General features: G+C 38.9%; 1 protein-coding gene across 5 annotated transcripts in view; it reads left to right on the forward strand.

The window, feature by feature from the left end:
* The window catches only part of LOC138321758 (synaptotagmin-1-like), a 176,165-nt gene that overhangs the window by 29,331 nt on the left and 128,504 nt on the right, over positions 1–18,330 (forward strand). For all 5 annotated transcript variants that reach the window (XM_069265700.1, XM_069265698.1, XM_069265701.1 and 2 more), the window contains exon 2: positions 1,314–2,109. In XM_069265700.1, coding sequence (XP_069121801.1) covers positions 1,983–2,109 — 127 coding nt within the window. In that variant the 5' untranslated portion in view covers positions 1,314–1,982. The remainder of the gene's footprint in view (positions 1–1,313; positions 2,110–18,330) is intronic.

Raw genomic sequence — 18,330 nt, forward strand, 5'->3', positions numbered from 1 at the left:
TGAACATTTAAGTGATTAGGTTTTCTCGTTAGAATCATCATACAAATGTAACTGAATACTGAATATATGACGACCTGAAGACATTTTGTGTGGCTGTACTCTGAAGGGTTATAGAGTCCATTTAGGTGATAGACCTTAATTACTTATGATTGACCAATGAACCTGTGATTGACCGATAGATATGTGATCCCCGAAAACTAATAAACATATTGCACATTCCAATATTATATTTGTGGAAGATTGTGATGAGAAGCTGTGTGACTTGTCTGAAACAGACTGTTCATCGTCGTCTGCTTCTGCAGTTAATACCATATTCAGACTGTTCATCGTCGTCTGCTTCTGCAGTTAATACCATATTCAACCGTATAAGCGCCCCTCCCGTTTTTTATTTACGGTATTTGACTAAAAATATTGAAGCAAATCAGGGGCGCTTAATAGAAATAGAATAGAGAAGAAATTATTATGGAAACCAACACAGTTTTCATATTTTCAGCTGCGTTTCAATGTAAGTGAAATGGAAGCCCAAAAGAGGGGGAGGGGCGCATATAGGGATTGGGAGCGCTTATTGCGTTGAATATGGTAATTTAAATTAAATGCAGACTGAAAATATGAAAGCTTGTAGGTTTCTAAAAAAAAAAAAAAAAATTGGAAATTGATTCATGGCTTACTTTGTGCAGTGTTTCTATGAAAGGCGAGTCCAAATTTGGTTTTATTTAGGGCCCCTTATTCTTTTCAATTTTACAAGTGACCTGGGTGCCTATTGGATCGAATACGGTATACATGGTATAAAATGTAGCTAACTGCTATACCAACAATATTATATAATTGTGTAACTTCTTTGTAGATTGTAAGCTCATTTCAGTAAAATATTTAGTTTCTCGCCTATTTTGCATGATCACATTCATGTGGGATAATTAAAACTTGAATTCAGCAGGATGTGAAGGAATTCAATTGCTGAAATTTTAGCTTTAATATTGATAATGGTATATGATTCTGACAGAAGTGATTAGTATAACTAGCAAACATGTAAACCATAAATAACTCTATCCTTACAAGGATGATAATTAATCAGTGAACATTCTATATATATATTAATATTTCTGAGTAAAATATCTTTAAATGGTTAATGAAGAATAATATTCCCATGATGTGTGCATTCTTTGCTATATCAAATTCCTTTCATTTGTGAATATTATAAGAGTTCTCTTTCATCTGTGTAGTACAGAAATGTAAAGGCTTAAATTGTAAGTGAAAACTGATGTCGGCTGTAATCATTAGGTGTAAAGTGATGATGTTATTTTTCTTCTATATAGGTACAGTATGAAGAGAGAGCCTGGCGCCCTGCCCGCCTAGGTATGGCACACAACGATGTCGTCGGAGTAGTATAGCTCTACACTGCAAACAGCGGAGAGGCAGACTGATGCGGAAGGTATCATTGTGAGCAGGCCTGACAGTGTCGCAGGGCTGTAGGTGTTGTGACAGTATGACAGGCACTGATAATGGCAAGGACATCAATTATACGCTACCAATACAAGCCTGTGCCTAGTTAGCAAGCCATATGTATAGGTGTGTGGCCTCTACTCTCAGGTGTTGTGTATATCACCAAGCTCCTGTAGTCATCTGACAACTCCAATAACTAGGGTTATTATTGTCATCGGGTGCTGAGGACGCTAACCAAACTTATTGTGTACATTCTGTGATAACACACCGATGCTTTAAAGGCACATAATAAATATCTTGATTTGTATAGTTCAAGGAGGCAATACTAAAAAATTCTAATTACTTTCCGTTGAAAAGTTATATAATAGGATAAAAAAAAAAAACTTATCATATTTGTGACTTATAGAACTGGAAGTGAATTCTAATATCACATGTGTTCTATTAGCGTCCAGTAAATAATGAGATATTGGGATATTTGTGGATGATATGTGACTTTGACTGTAACTTTGTGAGGTGTTCTATGGATGAGATGCTGACTAACTATGGGGTCAAGCCCCAGTTCACCAGTTAGAGACGTCACGGAGAAATTTTGGGTGCCACCTGCGGTGATCGAGAGGAAGCGGGCCCAGAGTTTGGTGCCAGCCCTCTCTCACCACGATAGCGATGATGGTAAGTAAATTTTCTTTCTTAAAATTTTGTAATATGCCTTTGCCATGGAAGACATGAACCATTATCAATATTTTACCCATTTTGTCATATTCTGTGCAATTAAGCCTTTTCCTGTCTCAATGTTACATGGAACCCTGACATCACTGGTTATGTGATTAAACAAAGAGGAATTCTTTCAAAATTTGATCCTTAGAGTCAAGAGAGATTGTACATTATGTATTTCTTACACCAGTGTCCTGAACCATACACAGTGTCCTGTACCATATGCAGTGTCCTGTACCATATACAGTGACCTGTACCATACACAGTGACCTGTACCATAAACAGTGTCCTGTACCATATGTAGTGTCCTGTACCATATGCAGTGTCCTGTACCATATTCAATGTCCTGTACCATACAGAGTGTCCTGTACCATACACAGTGACCTCTATACCATACACAGTAACCTCTATACCATACACAAGGACCTCTATACCATACACAGTGTCCTGTACCATACACAGTGTCCTGTACCATACACAGTGACCTGTACCATACACAGTGTCCTGTACCATACACAGTGTCCTGTACCATACACAGTTTCCTGTACCATACACAGTGACCTGTACCATACACAGTGTCCTGTACCATACACAATGTCCTGTACCATACACAATGTCTGGTACCATACACAGTGATCTGTACCATACACAGTGTCCTGTAACACCATACACACAGTGTCCTGTACCATACACAGTGTCCTGTACCATACACAGTGACCTGTACCATACACAGTGTCCTGTACCATACACAGTGACCTGTACCATACACAGTGATCTGTACCATACATACACAGTGATCTGTACCATACACAGTGTCCTGTACCATACACAATGTCCTGTACCATACACATGTCCTGTACCATACACAGTGTCCTGTACCATACACAGTGTCCTGTACCATACACAGTGTCCTGTACCATACACAATGTCCTGTACCATACACAATGTCCTGTACACATACAGTGACCTGTACCATACACAGTGTCCTGTACCATACACAGTGACCTGTACCATACCAGTGACCTGTATCATACACAGTGACCTGTACCATACACAGTGTCCTGTACCATACACAGTGTCCTGTACCATACACAGTGTCCTGTACCATACACAGTGTCCTGTACCATACACAGTGACCTGTACCATACACAGTGACCTGTACCATACACAGTGTCCTGTACCATACACAGTGATCTGTACCGTATACAGTGTCCTGCACCATACACAGTGTATCATACCAGTGTCCTGTACCATACACAAGTGTCCTGTACCATACACAGTGTCCTTGTACCATACACAGTGACTTGTACCATACACAGTGACCTGTACCATACACAGTGTCCTGTACCATACACAGTGTCCTGTACCATACACAGTGACCTGTACCATACACAGTGACCTGTACCATACACAGTGTCCTGTACCATACACAGTGTCCTGTACCATACACAGTGTCCTGTACCATACACAGTGACCTGTACCATACACAGTGACCTGTAACCATACACAGTGTCCTGTACCATACACAGTAACCTGTACCATACACAGTGTCCTGTACCATATACAGTGACCTGTACCATACACAATGTGCCTGGTACCATACACAGTGTCCTGTACCATACACATGTCCTGTACCATACACAGTGACCTGTACCATTCACAGTGACCTGTACCATACACAGTAACCTGTACCATACACAGTGTCCTGTACCATACACAGTGTCCTGTACCATACACAGTGACCTGTACCATACACAGTGTCCTGTACCATACACAGTGACCTGTACCTTACACAGTGTCCTGTGCCATACACAGTAACCTGTACCATACACAGTGACCTGTACCATACACAGTGACCTGTACCATACACAATGTCTGGTACCATATACAGTGTCCTGTACCATACACAGAGTGTCCTGTACCATACACAGTGTCATGTACCATTCACAGTGACCTGTATCATACACAGTAACCTGTACCATACACAGTGACCTGTACCATATACAGTGACCTGTACCATACACAGTGTCCTGTACCATACACAGAGTGTCCTGTACCATACACAGTGTCCTGTACCATTACACAGTGACCTGTATCATACACAGTATCCTGTACCATACACAGTGACCTGTACCATACACAGTAACCTGTACCATACACAGTGTCCTGTACCATACACAGTGTCCTGTACCATACACAGTGACCTGTACCATACACAGTGTCCTGTACCATACACAGTGACTTGTACCTTACACAGTGTCCTGTGCCATACACAGTAACCTGTACCATACACAGTGACCTGTACCATACACAGTGACCTGTACCATACACAATGTCTGGTACCATATACAGTGTCCTGTACCATACACAGAGTGTCCTGTACCATACACAGTGTCATGTACCATTCACAGTGACCTGTATCATACACAGTAACCTGTACCATACACAGTGACCTGTACCATATACAGTGACCTGTACCATATGTAGTGTCCTGTACCATACACAGTGACCTGTACCATACACAATGTCCTGTACCATATACAGTGTCCTGTACCATACACAGTGTCCTGTACCATACACAATGTCTGGTACCATATACAGTGTCCTATGCCATACACAGTGACCTGTACCATACACAGTGACCTGTAACATACACAGTGTCCTGTACCATACACAGTAACCTGTACCATACACAGTGTCCTGTACCATACACAGTGACCTGTACCATACCCAGTGTCCTGTACCATAGTGTCCTGTACCATACACAGTGCGACCATATGTCCTGTACCATACACAGTGACCTGTACCATACACAGTGTCCTGTACCATACACAGTGACCTGTACCATACACAGTGTCCTGTACCATACACAGTGTCCTGTACCATACACAGTGTCCTGACCACACACAGTGTCCTGTACCATACACAGTGACCTGTACCATACACAGTGACCTGTACCATACACAGTGTCCTGTACCATACACAGTGTCCTGTACCATACACAGTGTCCTGTACCATACACAGTGTGACCTGTACCATACACAGTGACCTGTACCATACACAGTGTCCTGTACCATACACAATGTCCTGTACCATACACAGTGTCCTGTACCATACACATGTGTCCTGTACCATATGCAGTGTCCTGTACCATATACAGTGACCTGTACCATACACAGTGACCTCTATACCATACACAGTGTCCTGTACCATACACAGTGACCTGTACCATACACAGTGACCTGTACCATACACAGTGTCTGTACCATACACAGTGATCCTGTACCATACACAGTGTCTGTACCATACACAGTGTCCTGTACCATACACAATGTCCTGTACCATACACAATGTCCTGTACCATATACACAGTGTCCTGTACCATACACAGTGTCCTGTACCATACACAGTGTCCTGTACCTGTACCTGTACACAATGTCCTGTACCATACACAGTGTCCTGTACCATACACAGTGACCTGTACCATACACAGTGTCCTGTACCATACACAGTGACCTGTACCATACCAGTGACCTGTACCATACACAGTGACCTGTACCATACACAGTGTCCTGTACCATACACAGTGTCCTGTACCATACACAGTGTCCTGTACCATACACAGTGTCCTGTACCATACACAGTGACCTGTACCATACCAGTGACCTGTACCATACACAGTGTCCTGTACCATACACAGTGACCTGTACCATACACAGTGTCCTGTACCATACACAGTGTCCTGTACCATACACAGTGTCCTGTACCATACACAGTGTCCTGTACCATACACAGTGTCCTGTACCATACACAGTGACCTGTACCATACACAGTGTCCTGTACCATACACAGTGTCCTGTACCATACACAGTGTCCTGTACCATACACAGTGACCTGTACCATACACAGTGTCCTGTACCATACACAGTGTCCTGTACCATACACAGTGTCCTGTACCATACACAGTGTCCTGTACCATACACAGTGACCTGTACCATACACAGTGTCCTGTACCATACACAGTGACCTGTACCATACACAGTGTCCTGTACCATACACAGTGACCTGTACCATTCACAATGTCCTGTACCATACACAGTGTCCTGTACCATACACATGTCCTGTACCATACAGTGACCTGTACCATACACAGTGACCTGTACCATACACACCTGTACCATAACAGTGCCTGTACCATACACAGTGTCCTGTACCATACACAGTGTCCTGTACCATACACAGTGACCTGTACCATACACAGTGTCCTGTACCATACACAGTGACCTGTACCATACACAGTGTCCTGTCCATACACAGTAACCTGTACCATACACAGTGACCTGTACCATACACAGTGACCTGTACCATACACAATGTTCTGGTACCATATACAGTGTCCTGTACCATACACAGAGTGTCCTGTACCATACACAGTGTCATGTACCATTCACAGTGACCTGTACCATACACAGTAACCTGTACCATACACAGTGACCTGTACCATACACAGTGACCTGTACCATACACAGTGACCTGTACCATACACAGTGTCCTGTACCATACACAGTGTCCTATGCCATACACAGTGACCTGTACCATACACAGTGACCTGTAACATACACAGTGTCCTGTACCATACACAGTAACCTGTACCATACACAGTGTCCTGTACCATACACAGTGACCTGTACCATACCCAGTGTCCTGTACCATACACAGACTGTCCTGTACCATACACAGTGACCTGAACCATACACAGTGTCCTGTACCATACACAGTGACCTGTACCATACACAGTGTCCTGTACCATACACAGTGTCCTGTACCATACACAGTGTCCTGTACCACACACAGTGTCCTGTACCATACACAGTGACCTGTACCATACACAGTAACCTGTACCATACACAGTGTCCTGTACCATACACAGTGACCTGTACCATACACAATGACCTGTACCATACACAGTGTCCTGTACCATACACAATGTCCTGTACCATACAGAGTGTCCTGTACCATTCAGACTGTCCTGTACCATACACAGTGTCCTGTACCATACACATTGTCCTGTACCATACACACGTATCCTGTACCATATACAGTGTCCTGTACCATACACAGTGACCTGTACCATACACAGTGACCTGTACCATACACAGTGACCTGTACCATACACAGTGACCTGTACCATACACAGTGACCTGTACCATACACAGTGTCCTGTACCATACACAGTGCCCTGTACCATATGTAGTGTCCTGTACCATACACAGTGTCCTGTACCATATGTAGTGTCCTGTACCATACACAGTGACCTGTACCATACACAGTGTCCTGTACCATATGTAGTGTCCTGTACCATATGAAGTGTCCTGTACCATACACAGTGTCCTGTACCATACACAGTGTCCTGTACCATACACAGTGACCTGTACCATACACAGTGTCCTGTACCATACACAGTGTCCTGTACCATATGAAGTGTCCTGTACCATACATGCTGTTCTTCGTATGTAAATATTTTGATTGATGGTGTATAAGTTAATTACCCCTTAATCCCTGACTATGAATCTGGTGGTGACTACTTATAGATAGTTTTTGTCTGTTGGCCTGTCTTAGTGTCTGTCCATTTCAGCCAGACCTGTTCATCTTATCTGTCCATCCTTGGATGTTGGCTTTCAGACAATAAATCCAGAGATGATGAACAGGGGGTGGGGGTAGAGGGGGGGGGGGAAGGGCACAGACATGTATATTGGTTCAGGAGTTGACAGTTTGACAGCTCCCAATAAAACCACCCAGGTTTGATATGTAACTGTTTTTGTTGAATCATGCATGCACATGCATCGGGTATGGCTAAAAACATGTTGTTATCGAACGATACTCAGTAGACTTATTGAGATAGTTATGCAAACTAATCATTAATTCATAATATTAATTTTTATTAAGATTGAAAAGTATGTAGTCATATTTTTTAACTCACATTTAAACACTTGTGTATGATGGTCAAACCGACTGGACATTCAAATCCTTCCATTGATTTATTTACCTGTCAGTTTCTCACCTGATTTTACCCGCCTGTGTATCATGTGGTGACTACAATGAAAGCACAATAAAAGATTCCAGTAATGATGTTTGATGTTACGGCTCCAACAGATTACATCAGCCCCTGACTCTCTCTGATAACTATAAGTGGCATCAGTACATGTCATATTGACAATGAATTGTTTGTATCCCTTCTAATTAGCCAATATTGGCTTACTGATATAAAATTAGAGAATGTAAATGGCCACTGTATAATTAGTTGATCTGAGACAATAGTGTTAAGTTCCCTTCACTCATTCATCCCTGAAATTGCATATTGGACTGGTCTAGTCTTTGATTTAGAAGAGTCTAAATGTGTCTTCAGGGGTGGATGAGTTAATTGTGTTATTGGTGGTTGGATGTATGGTCATGTAGCAGCACTGGAATGGGTCTATCATCAGTGACCAGGTAGATTTATCAATAGACTTATTTGGCTATTGTTCAGAGGTTGTGGGTCCGAATCTAATGAATGACCCAGTCCATTTCTGCTTCATTTCTCTTCCCTTGTTCGAAATCTTCACCCTTGAGGATGGTCAGAGGTCATGGGTTGGAATCTGATGTTTACCCCTACTTTTCAAAGTCTTCACCCTTGAGGATGGTCAGTGGTCCTAGGTTCGAACCTGATGCTCCTCCCTACTTTTCAAAGTCGTCACCCTTGAGGATGGTCAGAGGTCCTGGGTTCGAACCTCAGTGATGTCCTCCCTCCTTTTTTTAGGTCACCTGAGATGAGGTCTCATGGTGACATTTTAACAAATATTGGCTAGATAACCCCCAGGGGCCAGAGGGATGGGGCCAAAAGGGTTAAATAGGCTAAAATTTCAAAGATTTTCAGGATTTGAAGTGACCAATTAATCTTCATAGATAAAAAGTCAAATTTATAAAATCACTGACTGACTTCAAGGGTCTGATGGGCCAATATATAGTGTCTATATGTCTATATCACACTTTGTAGTGTCTATATGTCTATATCACACTTTGATGATACAGGTGACCTTATACCATCACCACAGAGTATTTTAGTTTGGCTTAATTTTTTAACACATGGAGAAGAGAAAATATAGTTGTCATATCATGGTTTGAATTTAGGACCTCTGAATGACCTCTATCTTGAAAATATTTTAAATCACATGAGATGTACTGAACAGAAACTGATGTGGAGGTCGAAGTGTCATTAGTTTGATCTCTACATAACTTTTATACATGTAGTTATGACACACCAAAGTCTTTAAAAGTGGTAGTTCCTGCTCCTGCTTAGTGCTCAGCATACATGGACTGGTTGTCAGTATAATGTGCACGGGTGGGGTATGTTGCTTGGTGTCTAAGGCGGCATGCTTCAGTGATATAGCACTATAAAAAGGGCAACAGTTCCAATATACAAGAAGACACAACATGAATATACCGCAGTCTCCAAAAGCAAGTACTTTGCTTCATTAATTTGACCACAGCATGTTCTTCACTACATTAGCTTTGATAGCTTTATGTTGAGTCTTCCTCAGAGAAAGACATGTAGATCTTCATCAAAGTTAGTACAACAGGAGAAAAGAATTAGCACCCAGGTTCAAAATCTGACCTCTCGGACCCATCAATTATTTAATACTGTCCAGTCCTGTTACAAAAGTAAGGGATATTTATTATCTGTTGTTGATGCTGTGAATAAAACTTGGATTCTATTATTTGTGATATTGATAATTTTAAGATATAGCTCTCATCCATCCTATTCACAGCAAATAAACATAACAGAATCTTGCATCATTATTCATTTGGCATAGAATTCTGAGAAAACATAACTGTTAATTAAACCTGTGTGCAAATAAAAAATCAAGAAAAATGGTCTTTATACAGATTTAGTCTTTACACTGTTCAAATTGACATTGTCCATAATTGAAACCCCAGAAAGTGGGTCTTATTGAGCAGGTGGTCTTTATACAAAGGGAGACCCCAGAAAGTGGTCTTATTATACAGGTGGTCTTTATACAGAGGGAGGCCCTAGAAGGTGGTCTTATTATGCAGGTGATTTTTATACAGAGGGAGGCCCAAGAAAGTGGTCTTACTAAGCAGGTGGTCTTTATACAGAGAAAGGCCCAAGAAAGTGGTCTTACTAAGCAGGTGGTCTTTATACAGAGAAAGGCCCAAGAAAGTATTCTTATCAAGTAGTGGCCATATACATGCAGGTTTAACTGTAAAATGATGATTTGAGTCAGTCGGTACCTATGACCAGTTATAAAGTAGTCCAAATGTACATTCTATCGAGTTCAAGGTCACTGCATGATTTAAGTATTAGGCTGAAATGACCTAATTCCGGGGCTGGATTGATGGCTGGAGCATTTACTGGTGTAACACTTCCTATATTTTATCGGAGAAGTGTGGAGTGTCCGGAATTGTGGGTTGGAGATGTGTTGAGCGTCCCGGAGATGAGGGTCGGAGATTTGTGCCTGTTGTCTGTGATGAATTACACGTATATTGCTAGCAAAGTCAGGGTCAAGTCTGTGAGCGCTTATGTTAACATTTTTCTTTGAGTTTAAAAGGTAATTCTTGTGTTTCCTAGTTAATACTGAATGTTTCATGGAATCAGAAAGCAAAATCTGTTTAACAATTTAAAAACCCATTACGTTGTTTTTGTTTCATCGCAATGAAGGTATTTTGCCTGCTGTGTCGGTATTTTCCTAATACAAGAACAATATTTATTAAGGGGTTTGTACAACATGTTTGTGTGTTGATCGATTCAGAGGAATGAATGCAATAGAAAGATTTGTGGAGTCTTTGTTTTAATCTTAAGAATTATTTTAATCTGTATTCTTAAATCAATTTTTACAAGCGAATTGGCAGTTTATAGTTGATTTTGTTATGTAACTATAGATTTAGTCTTTAGCTTTAACAGACTGTTGAGGTATGTGAAGGGCTGACATTTCTGTACTTGATATATGTAAATACTGTAAATGTTCTTATTTTAGCGTGATCAACTTTTAGCACAAAACAGATCTTGAACAGGTTAGCTCAACGATGAATTCATGCAGTTGCTATGATGTATTTACAATTTACAGAAAATAAAATTAGCGTGATTACATGTTACAGCAGTATTTTTGTCGTGAATCTACCACTGAATTATATTTGTTCACAGTAATATACATCGAGTGTTTTAATCGTTAAGGTACTCTTACATATGTTACACCTGTCAAACTGCTGGGAAGCTAATGGTATTTGGTCAATGTGGATCCATTAAGATGCTTAATTCACTCTCTCTTTGCCATTACTCAAACAGATGTTACATTTCAAATGTGTTAACATTATATGTATATATAAACATTCCAGTCACAGAAATGATATATATCTTACAAAAAAAAAAAGTGTTCCGTTAAAAGTAATTCTTAACATTTGATTGTCAATTTATCATTCCGAAACTACTGAAGCAGAACAGATGGAGTGATATATATATTGGATTACTTATAAGTATGGTAATTATATAAGTGACATGATTCCAGATGTGCTATGTGATTTTACCAATAATCAGTTTTTGAAATATTTTCAAGTATACCAATAGTTTGCATCATCAGTATTTTCAACATATTCGTGAATAAATACATGTTACATATTCATGACCAAGGCTTCTTGATGACAATCATATAGATATGATTCTTTACAATTGCTAGGCTTGGTCACTATACGCTAATACTAGCCGATTTTGTTTACCATAACTGCATGGTAACATTGAACTTTGAACTTGCGTATGAAAATGTTCTGTGCAACGTAAAAGGACTACTTTTTTTAAAAAGAAACACATGGCTTTGTTTACATTTTGACGCAACATTACGTGTATATTGTTGTTTTTCATAGAATTTTAGAAAAATGTAAACAATATATGCATGTTTTTATATTTATATATGATTCAAACAATTTTTAAATTAACAATTGTATAAAGAAACGGAAAAATATCCCGACCGGAGCGACGTGCTTTCATTTTTGTTAAAAATGATGGGTGTCAAATGTAAACATTACCTCTGTGCCTATGTTCGTCCTACGATCGAGCCTTTGGAGTGGACGGGCGTGAGACCCTCTGATAGAGGTCAGTTATAAACATATCCTCTTGTCTTTGTTCTTTGAGAATTTAATCATGTGTATTATAAAACACGCACCGCTAATAATCCACGTGTTGACAGTTACGCGTCACCACAAATACATTGTATCTATCGAACACAAGTGGATTTGTTTCATCTATCGATGGCGATATGGATCTAAGCGTAGATTATATAATCACATGGCTCCGATGGATGTAATATCATCAAGTCTAACGACAATCTCAAACAAATTTAGCTACTTGAACTCTGGTGTTTTGACAACTTCGGAAAACTCCAGTGTGTAAGCGTGCGTCAGCCTCGCCTCGCTGCACAATAACGGTCACCGAGTTCACACATGTGGCCGAGAACAAATACTTTATGTTATTACGCTATATATGAATTTTTAGCGAAATTGAATACCTATTTAAAGTTCTGATATGACTAGATAAAATTATCTCTGAAATTTACTTTGTTTGTCATGTTTATTTTACACTAAAATATTGAACTTTTTTGTCGTCGCGGATGAATAATTCTACCTTACGTGAAGCGTCATCATTCGCTGTTCAATTGCATTTCTCAGTAAGCTCCTCCCACTTTTGACCGACTTTTATTGAATAATTACGTCACTTTCAAATGACGATTTTATTGTATAAAATATATATAAAAAGTCGTGTGAGTGTAAATATAGGGATTGGATTTCGTTTTTATGTTAACCATGCTTGTATGGAGCAATTACTCTAAGAATATATTCAATATGGGGCGCTAACGCGCCCCATAGAATATATTCTTAGAGGAATTGCTCCATACAAGCATGGTTAACATCAAAACGAAATCCAATCCCTATATGATTCTTTACAATGTGCACGAAAGGAGGAAAATGAATTAATACAGAAATAAAGTATTGATGAAATTGGCCATTTAATTGGAACACAAAGAATGTGGTCTTATTAAGTAGGTGGATTTTATACAGAGCTTATATATCATTACTTAGAATCCTCGGTCTAACTACACAAAATAATAAAATGCAGTTTTTGGAATATTTTAGATACCCAACATATTGCCGTGTATCTCATTTACTAGATATAACAAGCAAAGAGGATGGTACAGGCCCTTTGGGTCTCTTGTAATTACTGGTACCATATTCGACCCAATGAGCACCCATGTCCCTATAAGCACCCCTTCTTTTGAGGCCTCAATTGTCGAGCAAAATAAAGACCAAAACTGTATAGGTTTGCAATAATGTTGCCAGATTAAGCACCTTTTCTTTCTTTTTTTTCTTCTTTTTTAGGTCACCTGAGACGAAGTCTCAAGTGACCTATTCTAATCGCCTTTTGTCCGTCGTCGTGCGTCGTGCGTCGTCCGTCGTCCGTCGTATGTCCGTAAACAATTTACTTTTTCGACTTCTTCTCCAAAACTGCTGAAGCAATTTCAATGAAATTTTGCACAAACCTTCTAAGGCATAAGGCCAATCAAAATTGTGAATTATATGGTCCCCTCCCCCAGGGGGCTGTGGGAGGGGCCGAAAGGGGTAAAATTGAGTAAAATTTCAAAAATCTTCTTCTCTACTCACAGATGTGGTAGAATCAAATACTCTTCATAGATAGAAAGGTCTTAAGGTCCTTTACAAAAATTGTGAATTATATGACCCTGGGGTCTCTAGTTTCCCCCTGGGGAGGGGGTTAAGTTTACAATACTTTATATTGAGAAAACACATTTTTGCGCATTATTTGGTCATTTGTAATAGGAAATGAGTCAAATGTTGTCAGAATTATCAGTATGAGATGGTCATTTAATCCTATTAACAAATTTTCTATGACTGACCCCCAGGGGCCTTAGGGGCGGGGTCAAAAGGGGTCAAATAGGCTAAAACTTCAAAAATCTTCTTCTGAAATTCTGGAAATGGTAGAATCAAATACTTTTCATAAATAGAATGGTCTTAAGGTCCTTTACAAAAAATTGTGAATTATATGACCCTGGGGTCTCACGTTTCCTCCTGGGGAGGGGGTCAAGTTTACTATAGTTTATATAGGGAAAACACATTTATGAGCATTTTTTTGCTCAATTTTCATTGGAAACGAGTCAAACTTGGTTAGAATTATTAGCCTGAGATAGCATTTTAATATTATATCCACATTGGTTCTGGCCGACCCCTGGGGGCAGAGGGGCGGGGCTAAAAAAGGGTCAAATGGGCTAAAACTTCAAAAATCTTCTGAAATTCTGGAAATGGTAGAAACAAATACTTTTCATAAATAGAAAGGTCTTAAGGTCGTTTACAAAAATTGTGAATTATATGACCCTAGGGTCTCACGTTTCCCCCTGGGGAGGGGGTCAAGTTTACTATAGTTTATATAGGGAAAACACATTTATGAGCATTTTTTGCTCAATTTTCATTGGAAAACGAGTCAAACTTGGTTAGTATTATTAGCCTGAGATAGCATTTTAATATCATATCCATATTGGTCCAGGCCGACCCCCTGGGGGCAGAGGGGCGGGGCCAAAAAAGGTCAAATGGGCTAAAACTTCAAAAATATTCGTTTAAAAGTCTGGAAATGGTATAATCAAATACACTTTATAGATGAAAAGGTCTTAAAGTTTCTTTATAAAAATTGTAAATTATATGACCCTGGGGTCTCCTGTTTCCCCTTGGGGAGGGGTCAAGTTTACTATAGTTTATATAGGGAAAAACACATTAATGAGCATATTTTGCTCAATTTTCATAGGAAATGAGTCAAACTTGGTTAGAATTATTAGCCTGAGATAGCATTTTAATATCATATCCACATTGGTCCTGGCCGACCCCCTGGGGGCAGAGGGGCGGGACTAAAAAAGGGTCAAATAGGCTAAAACTTCAAAAATATTCTTTTAAAAGTCTGGAAATGGTATAATCAAATACACTTTATAGATGAAAAGGTCATAAAGTTTCTTTATAAAAATTGTAAATTATATGACCCTGGGGTCTCCTGTTTCCCCTTGGGGAGGGGGTCAAGTTTACTATAGTTTTATATAGGAAAAAACACATTAATGAGCATATTTTGCACAATTTTCATAGGAAATGAGTCAAACATTGGTTAGAATTATTAGCCTGAGATAGCATTTTAATATCATATCCACATTGGTCCTGGCCGACCCCCTGGGGGCAGAGGGACGGGACTAAAAAAAGGGTCAAATAGGCTAAAACTTCCAAAAATCTTCTAAAATTGTGGATATAGTAGAATCAAATAATTATGGATGGAAAGGTCTTCAGGTGTTTTATAAAAATTGTGAATTATATGACCTTGGGGTCTCACGTTACCCCCTGGGGAGGGCTCAAGTTTACTATAGTTTATATAGGAAAAACATATTTGTGAACATTATTCGCCCAATTTTCGTAGGAAATTAGTCAAACTTGATTAGAATTATAAGCCTAAGATATAGCATTTTAACATCCATATCCGCCCACGATGACCCCCTGGGGGACCAGAGGGGCAGGACCAAACAGGGTCAAATTGATTAAAATTTCAAAAAAATACCTCTAAGTTCACAGGTTTGATGGAAGCAAATACTCTTCATAGTCTAAAAAGTCAAATTTATAAATCACTGACCAACTTCAAGGCCCAGCATATAGTGTTTATATGTCTTTAATTTGTTTCATTATTTGTTTCATTATTATATATTCTAACTCAGGTGACCGTTAAGGCCCATGGGCCTCTTGTTTAATATTGGGTCGAATATGGTAAGTTGTATTGAATAATTGAACAAGGTCTGTGATAAATTTCTCGTAATCTTTTTATGATGTGGCTATGAATGTGTTAGTGGATATTATTTCCTTTTTACACTGTCCATCAAATTAGAGAGATACCTGGGATACTTACCTTGGACATCCAGCCGATTATGACTGTCATGGTTGATAGAAAGTATAGATAGGGAACTAATTAGGTAAAATTAAGATTCAGTGATCGGAATTCTTCAGATCAAGATCACAATTGTTTTTTCTTTTATTTTCAAATATTCTTTTGTTTTTTTAGGTCACCTGAGACGAAGTCTCAAGTGACCTATTCTAATCGCCTTTTGTCCGTCGTCGTGCGTCGTATGTCCGTAAACAATTTACATTTTCGACTTCTTCTCCAAAACTGCTGAAGCAATTTCAATGAAATTTTGCACAAACCTTCTAAGGCATAAAGCCAATCAAAATTGTGAATTATATGGTCCCCATCCCCCAGGGGGCTGTGGGGGGGGCCAAAAGGGGTAAAATTGAGTAAAATTTCAAAAATCTTCTTCTCTACTCACAGATGTGGTAGAATCAAATACTCTTCATAGATAGAAAGGTCTTAAGGTCCTTTACAAAAATTGTGAATTATATGACCCTGGGGTCTCACGTTTCCCCCTGGGGAGGGGGTGAAGTTTACTATACTTTATATTGAGAAAACACATTTTTGCGCATTATTTGGTCATTTATTATAGGAAAATGAGTCAAATGTTGTCAGAATTATCAGTATGAGATGGCCATTTAATCCTATTAACAAATTTTCTATGACTGACCCCCAGGGGCCTTAGGGGCGGGGTCAAAAGGGGTCAAATAGGCTAAAAATTCAAAAATCTTCTTCTGAAATTCTGGAAATGGTAGAATCAAATACTTTTCATAAATAGGAGATTTCAGAAAAGATGGCGTGACGTCACAGAAACTTTACATCCGGGTCCTCAAAGGTACAAACACAGTATGGCGACTAATAAAAACAATAACAGATACGTCCATCCCTGCTACACAATCGTTATTTTGACAAAAGTATACACATTCATACTTGCAAATTCCGATTTTAAAATTGTTTCTTATGGTTTCAGAGGTTACAGACATTTATATTTTTATATTTACAATTGTTTATTGCTAAAAATATTTGTGTAGATTTAGTGTTGAAGCCAGCTTGTGAAGCGGTGTCAGGCCGTCAGAGTACCTGTTTTTTCTTCACAGGTAGAAATCCATGTTGTGAAAAGTTATGAATAAATAATCGATTTTATTGTGCAATGTTTCTGTTATACATGAAAAAAACTGTTCACAACACTATTAATATAACGAAATGTGAACCACCTTGCCAGACCACGGCCGCTCGTGCATGGCTTCGCTAGTAGATCACCTCAGGCCACAGCCCATTGTTAGGAATTTAATTATATAAATACGTAATTACCAACACATATCTCAATAAGTACTTATAAAAGATATATAATTCTTTCTTTACCATGTATATCTGGTTTTAAAGGAATGCTTTCAACCACTGTGTAATTACACTTATATGCAGATCTACGCAATGTACATGTACATTGTATGGCTGCCGATCGCGATATCTCGAAAAATTCTAATGTTGAAATCGGTCAGTTTTAATGCTGTAGAGTTTATCTTTTTAATTTCAGTCTTTTCATTCCAATGGGCTGCTAAGTGAAGTCTCAAATTGAAGTGATATTATTTTTAAATAATTCGAATACATGTTAGATAGACTACATTAAGATTCGTGAACACAGATCGTAATAATGTAAATGCCGACCAGGACACATTGCGCACGGCTTCGAAAATCCTAAAATACTAAAAGTTTTGTTTAAAAATATGATAAAAAGTAACTATAAACTTACTCATTTGTATGCCATAAACAACTTCCAAAATTTCTGACTAAAGAATTATCCAGAATACGTAATTTTGTGACTCTGAAAAAGGACGAAATTCGAGATCTCGCTAGCACTGTACGTAATGGCTGCCGTGCGCTTGGGGTAATCTACGAAAGCAAACTTTAATTTGGTCTTAATCACACATCGTAAGGTGTTTTACCAAGTAAGACTAAGAAAACAGTAATCGCTTATTAAAATTTCAGTACGATATTTGCGGAACTTGGAATTTAATTTGTAATTTCAAGTTGATATTTGCAATATTCTGTCAATGTTTATACATAATGGCGAATGTGTTTTTTCTCGTGTCGGTCGAAAATAGAGTATAAACGTCGTAAAATATATGAATACCATATGTTTATACCTAAATATTATTGTTACATATTTTTATTTACACCTTTTGAAATTAAGATAAAGC

Source organism: Argopecten irradians, chromosome 4 (assembly GCF_041381155.1).
Source record: "Argopecten irradians isolate NY chromosome 4, Ai_NY, whole genome shotgun sequence".
NCBI lineage: Eukaryota > Metazoa > Mollusca > Bivalvia > Pectinida > Pectinidae > Argopecten > Argopecten irradians.